Genomic DNA, 12,279 nt, shown 5'->3' with positions numbered 1-12,279 from the left:
GTGTTCAGCTTGCATGGCAGGACATCGGGAAGAGTCTATAGCTGATTGTTGCCCTGGGTTCAAGCCAGCATTCCCATCTTCCAGTTTCTCTGCCCCGTGTTGGTCCCCTGTTCCTGCTGTGAAGTACTTCCTCACACAGGTTGTGTTTCGGCTCTACTGAGCTCCAGTAGGTGATTCAATTGTTACTTCTTTTTCATTTAAACTGACTATGTTGTATTTTTCTAAAGGTTTTAGTGAACTTATCCACCTTCTCTTGACTCACCAGGACATGATCTCCAACATCCAGGTCTGAATATTCTGCTTTTCGCTGCTCATCAGCATACAGCTTGTATTTCCCTTTCTGTTCTGCAGCTTTGTCACATCTAAATCCGTGTGTGCAGATGAGATTTCCTGTAGCTTGCCTCTCATCTTCCTGTTGAACAAGAGTTCTGCTGGGCATTTCCCTTTGAATTGTGTGTAATTCCTTTGTACTACTACTACTACTACTACTACTACTTTTGGCTGCTCCCATTAGGGGTCGCCACAGCGGATCATCCATTTCCATCTCTTCCTGTCTTCTGCATCTTCCTCTGTCACACCAGCCACCTGCATGTCCTCCCTCACCGTATCCATAAACCTCCTCTTTGGCCTTCCTCTTCTCCTCTTCCCTGGCAGCTCCATATTCAGCACCCTTCTTCCAATATACCCAGCATCTCTCCTCCACACATGTCCAAACCATCTCAATCTTGCCTCTCTTGCTTTGTCGCCAAACCATCCGTCCTGAGCTGTCCCTCTAATATAATCATTTCCTAATCCTGTCCTTCTTCATCACTCCCAATGAAAATCTTAGCGTCTTCAACTCTGCCACCTCCAGCTCCGCCTCCTGTCTTTTTGTCAGTGCCACCATCTCCAAACTATATAACATAGCTGGTCTCACAACCATCTTGTAAACCTTCTCTTTAACTCTTGCTGATACCTTTCTGTCACAAAATCACTCCTGACACTCTTCTCCACCCACTCCACCTTGCCTGCACTCTCTTCTTCACCTCTCTTCTACACTCCCCGTTACTTTGAACAGTTGACTCCAAGTATTTAAACTCATCCACCTTCGTCACCTCTACTCCTTGCATCCACAGCCTTCCGCTGCCCTCCCTCTCATTCACACATATGTATTCCGTCTTGCTCCTACTGACTTTCACTCCTCTTCTCTCCAGTGCATACCTCCACCTCTCCAGGCTCTCCTCAACCTGCACCCTACTCTTGCTACAGATCACAATGTCGTTCGTGAACATCATAGTCCACAGAGACTCCTGCCTGATCTTGACCATCAACCTGTCCATCACCATTGCAAACAAAAAAGGGCTCAGAGCCGATCCTTGATGTAATCCCACCTCCACCTTGAACCCATCTGTCATTCCAACCGCACACCTCACCTCTGTCAAACTTCTCTCATACATATCCCGCACCACTCCTACATACTTCTCTGCCACTCCCGACGTCCCCATATAATACCACACCTCCTCTCTCGGCACCCTGTCATATGCTTTCTCTAAATCCACAAAGACACAGTGTGACTCCTTCTGGCCTTCTTTATACTTCTCCATCAACATTCTCAAAGCAAACATCACATCTGTGGTGCTCTTTCCTGGCATGAAACTATACTGCTGTTCGCTAATCATCACCTCTCCTCTTAACCTAGCTTCTATTATTCTTTCCAACATCCTCATGCTGTGGCTGATCAACTTTATACCTCTGTAGTTGCTACAGCTCTGCACATCACCCTTATTCTTGAAAATCGGTACCAGTATGCTTCTTCTCCACTCCTCAGGCATCCTCTCACTTTCCAAGATTGTGTTAAACAATCTAATTAAAAACTCCACTGCCATCTCTCCTAAACATCTCCATGCCTCCTCAGGTATGTCATCTGGAACAATTGCCTTTCCACTCTTCATCCTCATAGCTGCCCTCACGTCCTCCTTGCTAATCCACCGCACTTCCTGATCCACTATCCCCACATCATCCAACCTTCTCTCTCTCTTGTTTTCTTCATTCATCAGTCCCTCAAAGCATTCCTTCCACCTTCTCAACACACTCTCCTCACTTGTCAGCACATTTACATCTCTATCCTTGATCACCCTAACCTGCTGCACATCCTTCCCAGCTCGGTCCCTCTGTCTAGCCAATTGTTACAAGTCCTTTTCTCCTTCCTTAGTGTCTAACCTGTCATACAACTCGACATATTCCTTTTCCTTTGCCTTCGCCACCTCTCTCTTCGCTTTACGCTGCATCTCCTTGTACTCCTGTCTACTTTCTTCGTCTCTCTGACTATCCCACTTCTTCTTTGCCAGCCTCTTCCTCTGTATAATTTGCTGTACTTCCTCATTCCACCACCAGGTCTCCTTGTCTTCCTTACTCTGTCCTGATGACACACCAAGTACCTGCCTAGCTGTCTCCCTCACTATTTCTGTAGTGGTGACCCAGCCATCTGGCAACTCTTTACTACCACCCAGCGCCTGTCTTAACGCCTCCCTGAACTCCACACAGCAGTCTTCCTGCTTCAACTTCCACCATTTGATCCTTGGCTCTGCCTTCACTCTCTTCTTCCTCTTGGTCTCCAAAGTTATCCTACAGACCACCATCCGATGCTGCCTAGCTACGTTCTCCCCTGTCACCACCTTGCAGTCTCCAACCCCTTTCAGATCACACCTTCTGCATAAGATGTAGTCTACCTGTGTGCACGTTCCTCCACTCTTGTACATCACCCTGTGTTCCTCCCTCTTCCTGAAATATGTATTCACCACAGCCATTTCCATCCTTTTTGCAGAATCCACCACCATTTGTTCTTTCACATTTCTCTCCTTGACACCATACCTACCCATCACCTCCTCATCACCTCTGTTCTCTTCACTAATATGCCCCTTGAAGTCTGCTCCAATCACCACTCTCTCCCCCTTGGGTACCCTCTCCACCACTTCATCCAACTCACTCCAGAATTCTTCTTTCTCTTCCATCTCACACCCAACTTGCGGGGCATATGCGCTGATAACATTCATCAATGCACTTTCGATTTCCAGCTTCATACTCATCACTGTCTGACACTCTCTTCACCTCCAGCACACTCTTGACATACTCTTCCTTCAGAATTACCCCTACCCCATTTCTCCTCCCATTCGCACCATGGTAGAAGAGTTTGAACCCACCTCCGATGCTCCGGGCCTTGCTCCCCTTCCACCTGATATTTTGCACACACAGTATGCCTACCTTTCTTCTTTCCATCATATCAGCCAGCTCTCTCCCTTTACCAGTCATAGTGCCAACATTCAAAGTTCCGACTCTCACCTCCACACTCCCACCCTTCTTCCTCTCCCTCTGCCTCTGGACATGCCTTCCCTCTCTCCCTCTCCTTCACCCAACAGTAGCATAGTTTCCACCGACACCCTGCTGGCCAACAGTACCTACCGGTGGCGGTCGTTGGTAACCCTGGCCTCGACTGATCCAGTATGGAAATCTGATTTATGATGTGCATATTTGATATGGCAAAGATTTTACGCCAGATGCCCTTCCTGATGCAACCCTCCCCATTTATCCAGGCCTGGGACCGACACTAAGAATGCACTGGCTTGTGCATCCTCAGTGGCTGGGTTATTCCTCTGTACATTGTGGCATATTGCCGGAGCTCTTTCTGTTATTCCTGTCCATCTGACTATTCAATCCGAATACATTTCATAATTGAAGCATTCTGGTGCGCCACTTCACCACTAGCATGAGGCACTTTGAAGTTGTTTTCATGTGTGTGATTCCATTTTCAGCACAACATTTTCTGAACCCATCTGATTTGAACTTTAGGTTTACGGCTAACTTGCCATGGTCCATCTGGGAATGGCGTCAGCCTTAAAGGTTCTGGTGTGCCTGGTCGTGATGGAATTTGACACCCATGACATGCTCTACAGCAGTGTTTCTCAACCCAGTCCTCAAGGAACCCCTATCCTGCAGATTTTCATTGTAACCCTGCACCAATCATCTCGCAGCACTTAATTATGCAAGGTGTGCAACATCTGACAAAATTCATTGCTGATTGGTTGAATAACTACAAACAGGTACCTATTCAGGGTTGCAAACAAAATATGCAGGATAGGGGTTCCTTGAGGACTGGGTTGAGAAACACTGCTCTACAGTGTCTTTCTTTGGCCCTATCCTACCTTGGCCAGCATACATTGCTTCTTAGATGTTGTTTTGTTCCTACAATCTCTAAATGTCCCTCATTCTTGAGTATGAGTGCTCTCGGCTCTAAAGCTTTTGGTAGCACTATAAGTGTATCTCGTAGTATAATGTAGACAACAACACACAATTTGTTGGTTACATGTGTGCATGCCATACATTTTTCAAAATGTCCAGTTTCTATATCTTTCCTTACCTTAATCAACTCTGGATCAGTCTTTGATGCTTTCTCCAGTCCCCTTGTAGTCAAAGCTTTTGGAATGGCACTCACGGAAAGAATCGCACATATTCATCTGATCCATGTGCATGCTGTTCTTTCACAACCGTCTACTCCAACAGGCGTGACAATGAGTCAGCGATGTTCACTTTCCACAGCACATGGACAACTTTGCATTCATATGGCTGTAAACTCAAGACCCATCTTTCTATGCAGGCACAGGGTTTGGATCGTGGGCTGTATGTTTACTCCAAAGGCTTTCGGTCAGTGACCAGATTGAACTGTCTGCCATACACGTATGGGTGAAGTCTTTCACAGGTCCACATCAGAGCTCGAGCCTCCCTCTCAGTTTGAGAATATCTTCTTTCAATCGCTCAAACTTCTGCTCATATAGCAGATAGGAACTATCTCCCACTGCTGGCGTTTTACAAGCACAGCTCCTAGTCCCAGTGGGCTTGGTGCATCTTTATCAAAGTATGCTAGAATTCCAGCTTTCACCAGTCCATCTTTGAGTGCATTGAATGCTCTTTGCTCTGTACCAAAGGTAAATTTAGTGTCTTTTCTGGTTAGACCTCTGAAGGGTTCTGCCAGCACTGCAAATTGTGGAATGAGTCTGCTGCTATAGCAAATAAGACCTAAAAAGCTTCTCACTTCTGAGGCATTTTCCGGCTCTCTGGCTTCCACTATTGCTCTAACTTTCTCTTCGGTAGGTCCAATGCCTTTGCTTGTCATGCTTGTCAGCAAAAGCCCCATGAAGACCAAGTGATCCGTGTTAAATTTACATTTTGCATGATTCAAGGCAAGTCCACACTCCTGCAGACATTTCATGACAGCATGTAGTCATTGCTCATGTGTCTTCTGATCTGGTGCTTGAATGATGACATCGTCTGAAATTTTTTCAGCTCCCTCTGTTCCAGCTTGTGCAGAGGCTATTTCATGATGGAATTGCTTGCTGGCTGAAGACACTCTGAAGAGCAACCATTTGTATCTGTAGACTCCATTGTGGACGATAAATGTTGTGATCTGGCATGAAAGTTGTGTCAACTCCAGCTGGTGGTAACCCCATTTAAGATCCAGTTTGCTGAACACAATGGACCCATTCATGTCTTGCAGGATTTCATCCACTGTAGGTATGGGGTATCGCTCCCTGACGAAAGCGTGGTTTGCTTGACACATATCAAGACAAAGTCTAATTTCGGAGTTGGCCATTTGCAAAATTACTACTGGATTAACCCATGGAATAGGACCATTCACTGTTTCAATTATGTCCATGTCTAACAGCTCTTTTATTTTTTTCTTTTCAAGTCCCCTCAATTAAGGAGCATCCGCCGTAAGGGCTGCGCTACAGGCTGAATTTCAGGATTGATGTAAACCCTGACTTGCTTGGTTTTTAGTTCTCCCACTTGCTGGAACAGATCTGGTACTGTGCCTGTAATGACCGTTTCAGATCTGCTACTGCTGTGATGTTTGTGCCAATTCTTAATACTCCAAGTTTCACTGCGGTATCCTATCCCAATAGTGGCTCACCATCTCCTTTGATGACAATAAACTCAGCATATTCATTCGAATCTCTGATCTTAGTTTCACACTTGAACCTCCTTTTAGTGGTAATGGCAGACAAGAGGAACAACCATACAATTTTCTCTCTGTCTCTAGGACATAGGAATGGAATCATCAAGCAACAATCTCACCAGCAAACAGAGACAAACTGCTGTCTCTACTGACGAGGCTGAGCTAGTGCTAACAATAGCAGGACTGCTATCAGGCCGTAATCCTAGCCGAAAGAAGCTGCTCTAACTCACAGACACGTCTCTCTAATAGAGACAACCTATCTGTAACTGAGGAACAGTCACCACACATCATCGTTTCAACGAGGCTGCTTTGACTGCAAATGCAATAAAGATAACTGTTAAACTAGGCTAAGCTCGAGCTAGGAGCCAGACCAGGAACAAAAGGCTGCCCACTAACACAAGAGTTGTTTAAGAGAGAAAACTAGCAAAACTAGCGATAAGTGAACTAAGCACAGAAAATAGCAAAATCAGTGTGATAAATGAGCAAGTTAGAGGAGAAGAGAGAGTAAGAGAATAAACAGCAGTTATCGATCTCACAAAGGCGGAAGACGGAAGAGGCCCAATACATTTCCCAATGAGTGAGGCCATCATATCTGTGGCTTTGAGGCGCCTCTCTTTCAAACCATCTTGTGGTGGTGGTTGCTGATGAGCCAAGGCAGCAGTGATGGCTGCAGTGAGTGCACTCACTAGCTCAGGCTGGTTTGATGTGGGGCTAGCCCCCACAGAGTTCACACTGTAGCTACTTGAGATGTATCTATTATTATCACAACAGCTATTTGAAGCAAGCTGGTTATTCTCATTGACATCATCTATGGAAACTGATGTTCTTTGTGTATTGGCATAGGTGAAATTAAGCTGAACATAATTTTTCGGTGTAGGAGGTCATGTAAATGCGGGATGCAGCACCCTCCATCTCACCTGCATCAATGCCGTTGCAGTATCTGGTTTTGCTGTTCCCGTCAGTTGTTACGGCTTCACTTCTCATCATTTTCTCAAACATGCGCTGCATCACCGATTCCATCCTTTTCACAAACATATCGCCTATGTTTCTCACAAGGCTATCTCCTGTATCAGTGACCAGATCATTTTTTTTCGCTCACCCCATTCATTGGTTTTCTCTCCGTTTCCAACGCGTTTCTCATCCACATTTCCATACTGGGTGCCGCCATCTTGTTTGTTTATCTCTGGTGTTATGCTGCCATCAAATGGTCGCATTGACATTTGCATCAACTCAGAACCCTGTTGACTCTCAAATATCCTTCTAATGGTGGTTTCATCTTTTGGCAAGATGGGATGTTTTTCAGGCGGGGTGTACTCTGTGAGACTGTCCAGGTTTTCTTTGACTTTGTCCGCCATCTCAAATTCAAATAGTTAGGATAGAAGTTGACTATACACGGGAGGCTAAGGTAGCTAGCTAGTGGTAATTTCGAAATCTCACTTATGACAGGGTTGCCAACTCTCACACTTTTGGCATGAGTCTCATGCTTTTAGGCTCTGTCTCACGCCCTCACGACACGGATACAGATCTCACGCCAAAACACTGCGACAGCAACAGAGATGAACAGGTGAACATAGAAGTCTTTCTGGCATAGTAACTTTGCTTCTTCAAATTAAATACTACCTGCCCTATTCGTCTGCATTTTACTGCTACAATGGAGATGTAAAACGCTTCGATCCATAGGATTTTCCTCAGGAAAGTCCTAAAATGAGCAACTCTAAAAGCATCGATTGTTCTGGATATTTGTGGAATAGCTACCATCTTAAATACGGCAGTGATAGAAAATATGAAAAAGAAAATTTTTTTTGCATGTAAATCTTCAGAATTGTATCTTTAACTGCTCAAAGGGACACATGTTAACAGCAACATGTCTCGTATCAGTATGAGACTCCACATGTGGAACAAAAACACCCAACAGCTGTGTGAAAGATGATGTCAGAAGGTTGGTTTTGAGCTCAGAAGTTTCTAGTAGCCTGTGGGAGTTTTGGCTTCCCAGCTCTTATTAGTTATAAACGCTCTCTCGGTCTTTTCTTTCTGCAAACATCCCCGCCGGATGTCACCGGGGAGGACCCGGCGGGGGGAGGGTACTAGAGGACATTACAACATCGAGTTGTCACCGGAAGATTATCTTGGCAAAAAAGGGGAAAAAATAGTCCCAATAATGATTAAATTGAGATAGTTATAGCAATCATTTCACCGTCATGTTGAAGATTTTCTCTTCAGGATGTGTATATCCCACACCCAGCTTGTGTTGTGTGTGTGTGTGGGGGGGGTCGGGGGGGGGACGGAATAGTGACTAAGGGAGAAAGATAAACTTGGCTATTTCCACCAATTTTACATGAAACTACTATTTCCTATTGACCGTATCAAAATGGTCATAAAAATCAGTGCACTGTGGTGTATTTGACCTGTAGATGGCCTTGATAGGATGACGACTTCCTGTTAGAGCACGCACACACTCGCATGCACAAATGCTTCTCTGTCTGCTGAGAAAGGTCAGAGGTTAGAGATCAGATTAGAGCGGGATTCTTGGTGCCACCTCATGACTAATGGTCGGCTGATGGTTCGTATTTTCTTCATCTGTTATAATTATACTGTTAGCTGTCACATGTGACACACAGTTCAACAAATACAAATGGCCTTCATGTTTTCGCCCTGCATAATGCACTTATCTGACTTATATGTTCGGGCCTACAGCAGGTTTCACTTAATGAGCTACTTGGACCATATGCTGGCAATCACACAAGCCCTCTCTGCAAATTACACCTATTAGTATTTCATTAAAGTTAACGACACAAGTGTCACATTAAATCCTGCTCTATTAAAAGGGAAGAAGTAAATCAGGAACAGAGGCTTTACTCTTTGTCTCTCCCTCTCCCTCTCTCTCTCTCTCTTTTTCTCCCTCCCTCTCTCTCGCTCTCTCCCTCTCCCTCTTTTTCTCCCTCCCTCTCTCTCTCTCTCTCCCTCTCTTCCAGCTAGAGGATGACATTGTGGCACGTCCAAACTACTTTACCACCATGAAGAACTTTGCCGTGCAGCAGCCATTGGAGGACTGGATGATCCTGGAGTTCTCTCAGCTCGGATTCATCGGTGAGACACGATGGTGGCGGTTAGCCTGGCGTGCTAAATGTCAGCATTTACATCAGCTAAATGACTGAAATGTATAAAGAGATGTCTTGATGCATCTCAGTATGATGGATCAAGACTCAAGAAGAGATGATGAAAGAATTGACACAACATGCTAGCGTATGCAATTGCGTGATTAATAGCATCCCTATATTTAAATTTAACATCGATGGCCATGTTTCACAAAAGAGAAGTATATTTACATTTATATAGTGAATAAATCCAAAATCCCTTCATGGGAAGTGTATGATGCACACGTAGACCGATTGTTTTAAAACTGCTCATTGGCTCATCAAACTGCTTTGACGTTTCCGTTCTGAACGCGTCTCCAGTTTGGAGCGCTAACAGAGGACCGACTCTGCGAGCAAAACACAGCTGGTTTTTGTTTTTTTTGTATTTCTGCTGCTGTAAGTGTGACCTGTTTGGAGGCCAGTCTCCCGCTTGCAGTGCGCCATAGATGTGTCAAGACATGTTAAATGACATGCATTAATTATCACTTTCAGTGCTCTGAGCCACTGCGAAATAACCATGACAAAAATGTTCCGGGGGTTAGCATAACAGCTAATGGTAGTATGACTAATAGCCTACCCAGAAACTGGTCTTAGCGTTAGCGTAGCTATACAAGCTAAGCAACTGGAGCACAGTTGGTGAAGTGTCTGCATCAGCTAGATAGGACAGAGCTCATAAGCGTCATCCTATACAGCTGGTGTATTGTTCTAGTTGAATGCTAGGTGTTTTAGCATTTAGTACAGGGTGGTGTGATGTACAGTGGCTCAGAGGTCGGGTGTGAGAGACTGATGGCTGAAAAGTCATGGGTTCAATCCCATCAGCAGCCCATCGAAGTGCTTTTGTACAACTGACTGAGTCACCTGATTGCTGACTCATTCTAACCAGTTCTTAAGTGTCACTGAGGGCGTCCGGGTAGCGTAGCGGTCTATTCCGTTGCCTACCAACACGGGGATCACTGGTTCGAATCCCCGTGTTACCTCCGGCTTGGTTGGGCGTCCCTGCAGACACAATTGGCCATGTCTGCAGGTGGGAGTCCAGATGTTGGTATGTGTCCTGGTCGCTGCACTAGTGCCTACTCTGGTCGGTCGGGGCGCCTGTTTGGGGGGGGTAGCGTGGGCAAGGCCTGCTATCTTTTACCTTTTCAGTCTCGTGTCAGGTTTTTATTGATTGAGAGGCCCGCCCTCCATGATGTATTTTTCACAGAAACAGAGTGCAGGGAACCGGAAATGCAAATGGTCTAGAAGGTCCTGATGGTATTTTTCCCCAGACCGGTGTGTCCTGAAACGTGGTCCTAAACCAGAACTGGACCCGGAGCCAACAGATTTGAATCCTTTCAGCAAGCAAATAGTTCTTCAAGACGGGAGGTCCTCTATTCCCCGTAGTTAAAAAATAAAAGTTGACTTTCTCGGTAATGTGACTCGGATCACAAACCGCCGGCATATCAGCCGGAGATTTGTCACCGATCCCAAACGCTTTACAGGTCGACGGGAAGGCTGCCCGCTACGAGTGAAAATCCATCTGATTAATTAAAGTGTCAACCTTGGCTTGATATGGTTTTTAATTATACTGTTGAGACGGATCATTCCCTCATGTCTCCCGGATCCAATCAGCAGATGGTCAGAACCGGGACTCACTTGGTTGAAACTGAGAAAATTGGATTGATTTAGGGAGCGGGAGCGCCATCTGTGTTCCCTGACATTAGTCGGAGACGTTGGGAGACGTCAGTGTTGGGGGACGTTCTCTCAATTCGTAAATCTCAGCAGCAGACAGTTTGTCCACAGGGGCAGATGCTCTTAAGCAAGGAACCGCACGCCCGCAAGCTCCAAAGATGCCGCTCCGGCTCCAGCATCCCCTGACCTCTGACCTCTGATATATGTTGACACGGTCACTCTACAAATGACTGAACTTTCCGCTCTCTCCCCGGTTTGTTGTATATCCTCCGGGAAAGATGGGAACCACATGCTGCATGTTGAGGGTCCAGAACGAAGAATTTTTAAGCCCCCTCCCCGCAACCCGCAGGGCCCCCTGATGCCACTGGGACAGCCGGTTTTCCATAGAGAATAAGAACCATATGACCTCGCCTCCCGTCCTCGGGCTGAACGCACAAAACACACACTGTCTCCTCACCACATTCCACATCCTGAACCAGTTTCTGGTTCCGCGTTTACAAATTCACACCGAAGTCGGCCAAGACCGGGAGGGCCACACGGTCTCTCCATCCTGCTCCTCTCGCGGTCTCTCCATCCTGCTCCTCACACGGTCTCTCCATCCAGCTCCTCACATGGGCTCTCCATCCTGCTCCCACACGGTCTCTCCATCCAGCTCCTCACACGGTCTCTCCATCCTGCTCCTCACACGGTCTCTCCATCCAGCTCCTCACACGGTCTCTCCATCCTGCTCCTCACACGGTCTCTCCATCCTGCTCCCACACGGTCTCTCCATCCTGCTCCTCACACGGTCTCTCCATCCAGCTCCTCACACGGGCTCTCCATCCAGCTCCTCACATGGGCTCTCCATCCTGCTCCCACACGGTCTCTCCATCCAGCTCCTCACACGGTCTCTCCATCCTGCTCCTCACACGGTCTCTCCATCCAGCTCCTCACACGGTCTCTCCATCCAGCTCCTCACATGGGCTCTCCATCCAGCTCCTCACCTGGTCTCTCCATCCAGCTCCTCACATGGGCTCTCCATCCTGCTCCCACACGGTCTCTCCATCCAGCTCCCACACGGTCTCTCCATCCAGCTCCTCACACGGTCTTTCCATCCAGCTCCTCACATGGGCTCTCCATCCTACTCCTCACACGGTCTCTCCTTTCTGCTCCTCACATGGTCTTGCCATCCTGCTCCTTACATGGTCTCTCCATCCTGCTCCCACACGGTCTCTCCATCCTGCTGCTCACACGGTCTCTCCATCCTGCTCCTCACACGGTCTCTCCATCCTGCTCCTCACACGGTCTCTCCATCATGCTCGTCACACGGTCTCTCCATCCAGCTCCTCACACGGTCTTTCCATCCAGCTCCTCACATGGGCTCTCCATCCTACTCCTCACACGGTCTCTCCTTCCTGCTCCTCACATGGTCTCTCCATCCTGCTCCTCACTCGGTCTTGCCATCCTGCTCCTTACATGGTCTCTCCATCCTGCTCCCACACGGTCTCTCCA

General features: G+C 46.9%; 1 protein-coding gene across 1 annotated transcript in view; it reads left to right on the top strand.

Annotated features, from left to right (window-relative positions):
- Window positions 1-12,279, top strand: part of mgat4b (alpha-1,3-mannosyl-glycoprotein 4-beta-N-acetylglucosaminyltransferase B) — a 190,981-nt gene that overhangs the window by 140,866 nt on the left and 37,836 nt on the right. The window contains exon 8 of the mRNA XM_056285668.1: window positions 8,959-9,073. Within this exon, the coding sequence (XP_056141643.1) occupies window positions 8,959-9,073 (115 nt within the window). The remainder of the gene's footprint in view (window positions 1-8,958; window positions 9,074-12,279) is intronic.

Source organism: Lampris incognitus, chromosome 1 (assembly GCF_029633865.1).
Source record: "Lampris incognitus isolate fLamInc1 chromosome 1, fLamInc1.hap2, whole genome shotgun sequence".
In the NCBI taxonomy this organism is placed as follows: Eukaryota; Metazoa; Chordata; class Actinopteri; order Lampriformes; family Lampridae; genus Lampris; species Lampris incognitus.
Note: the sequence above shows the minus strand (reverse complement) of the source record. Positions and strands in the feature narration are given on the sequence as shown.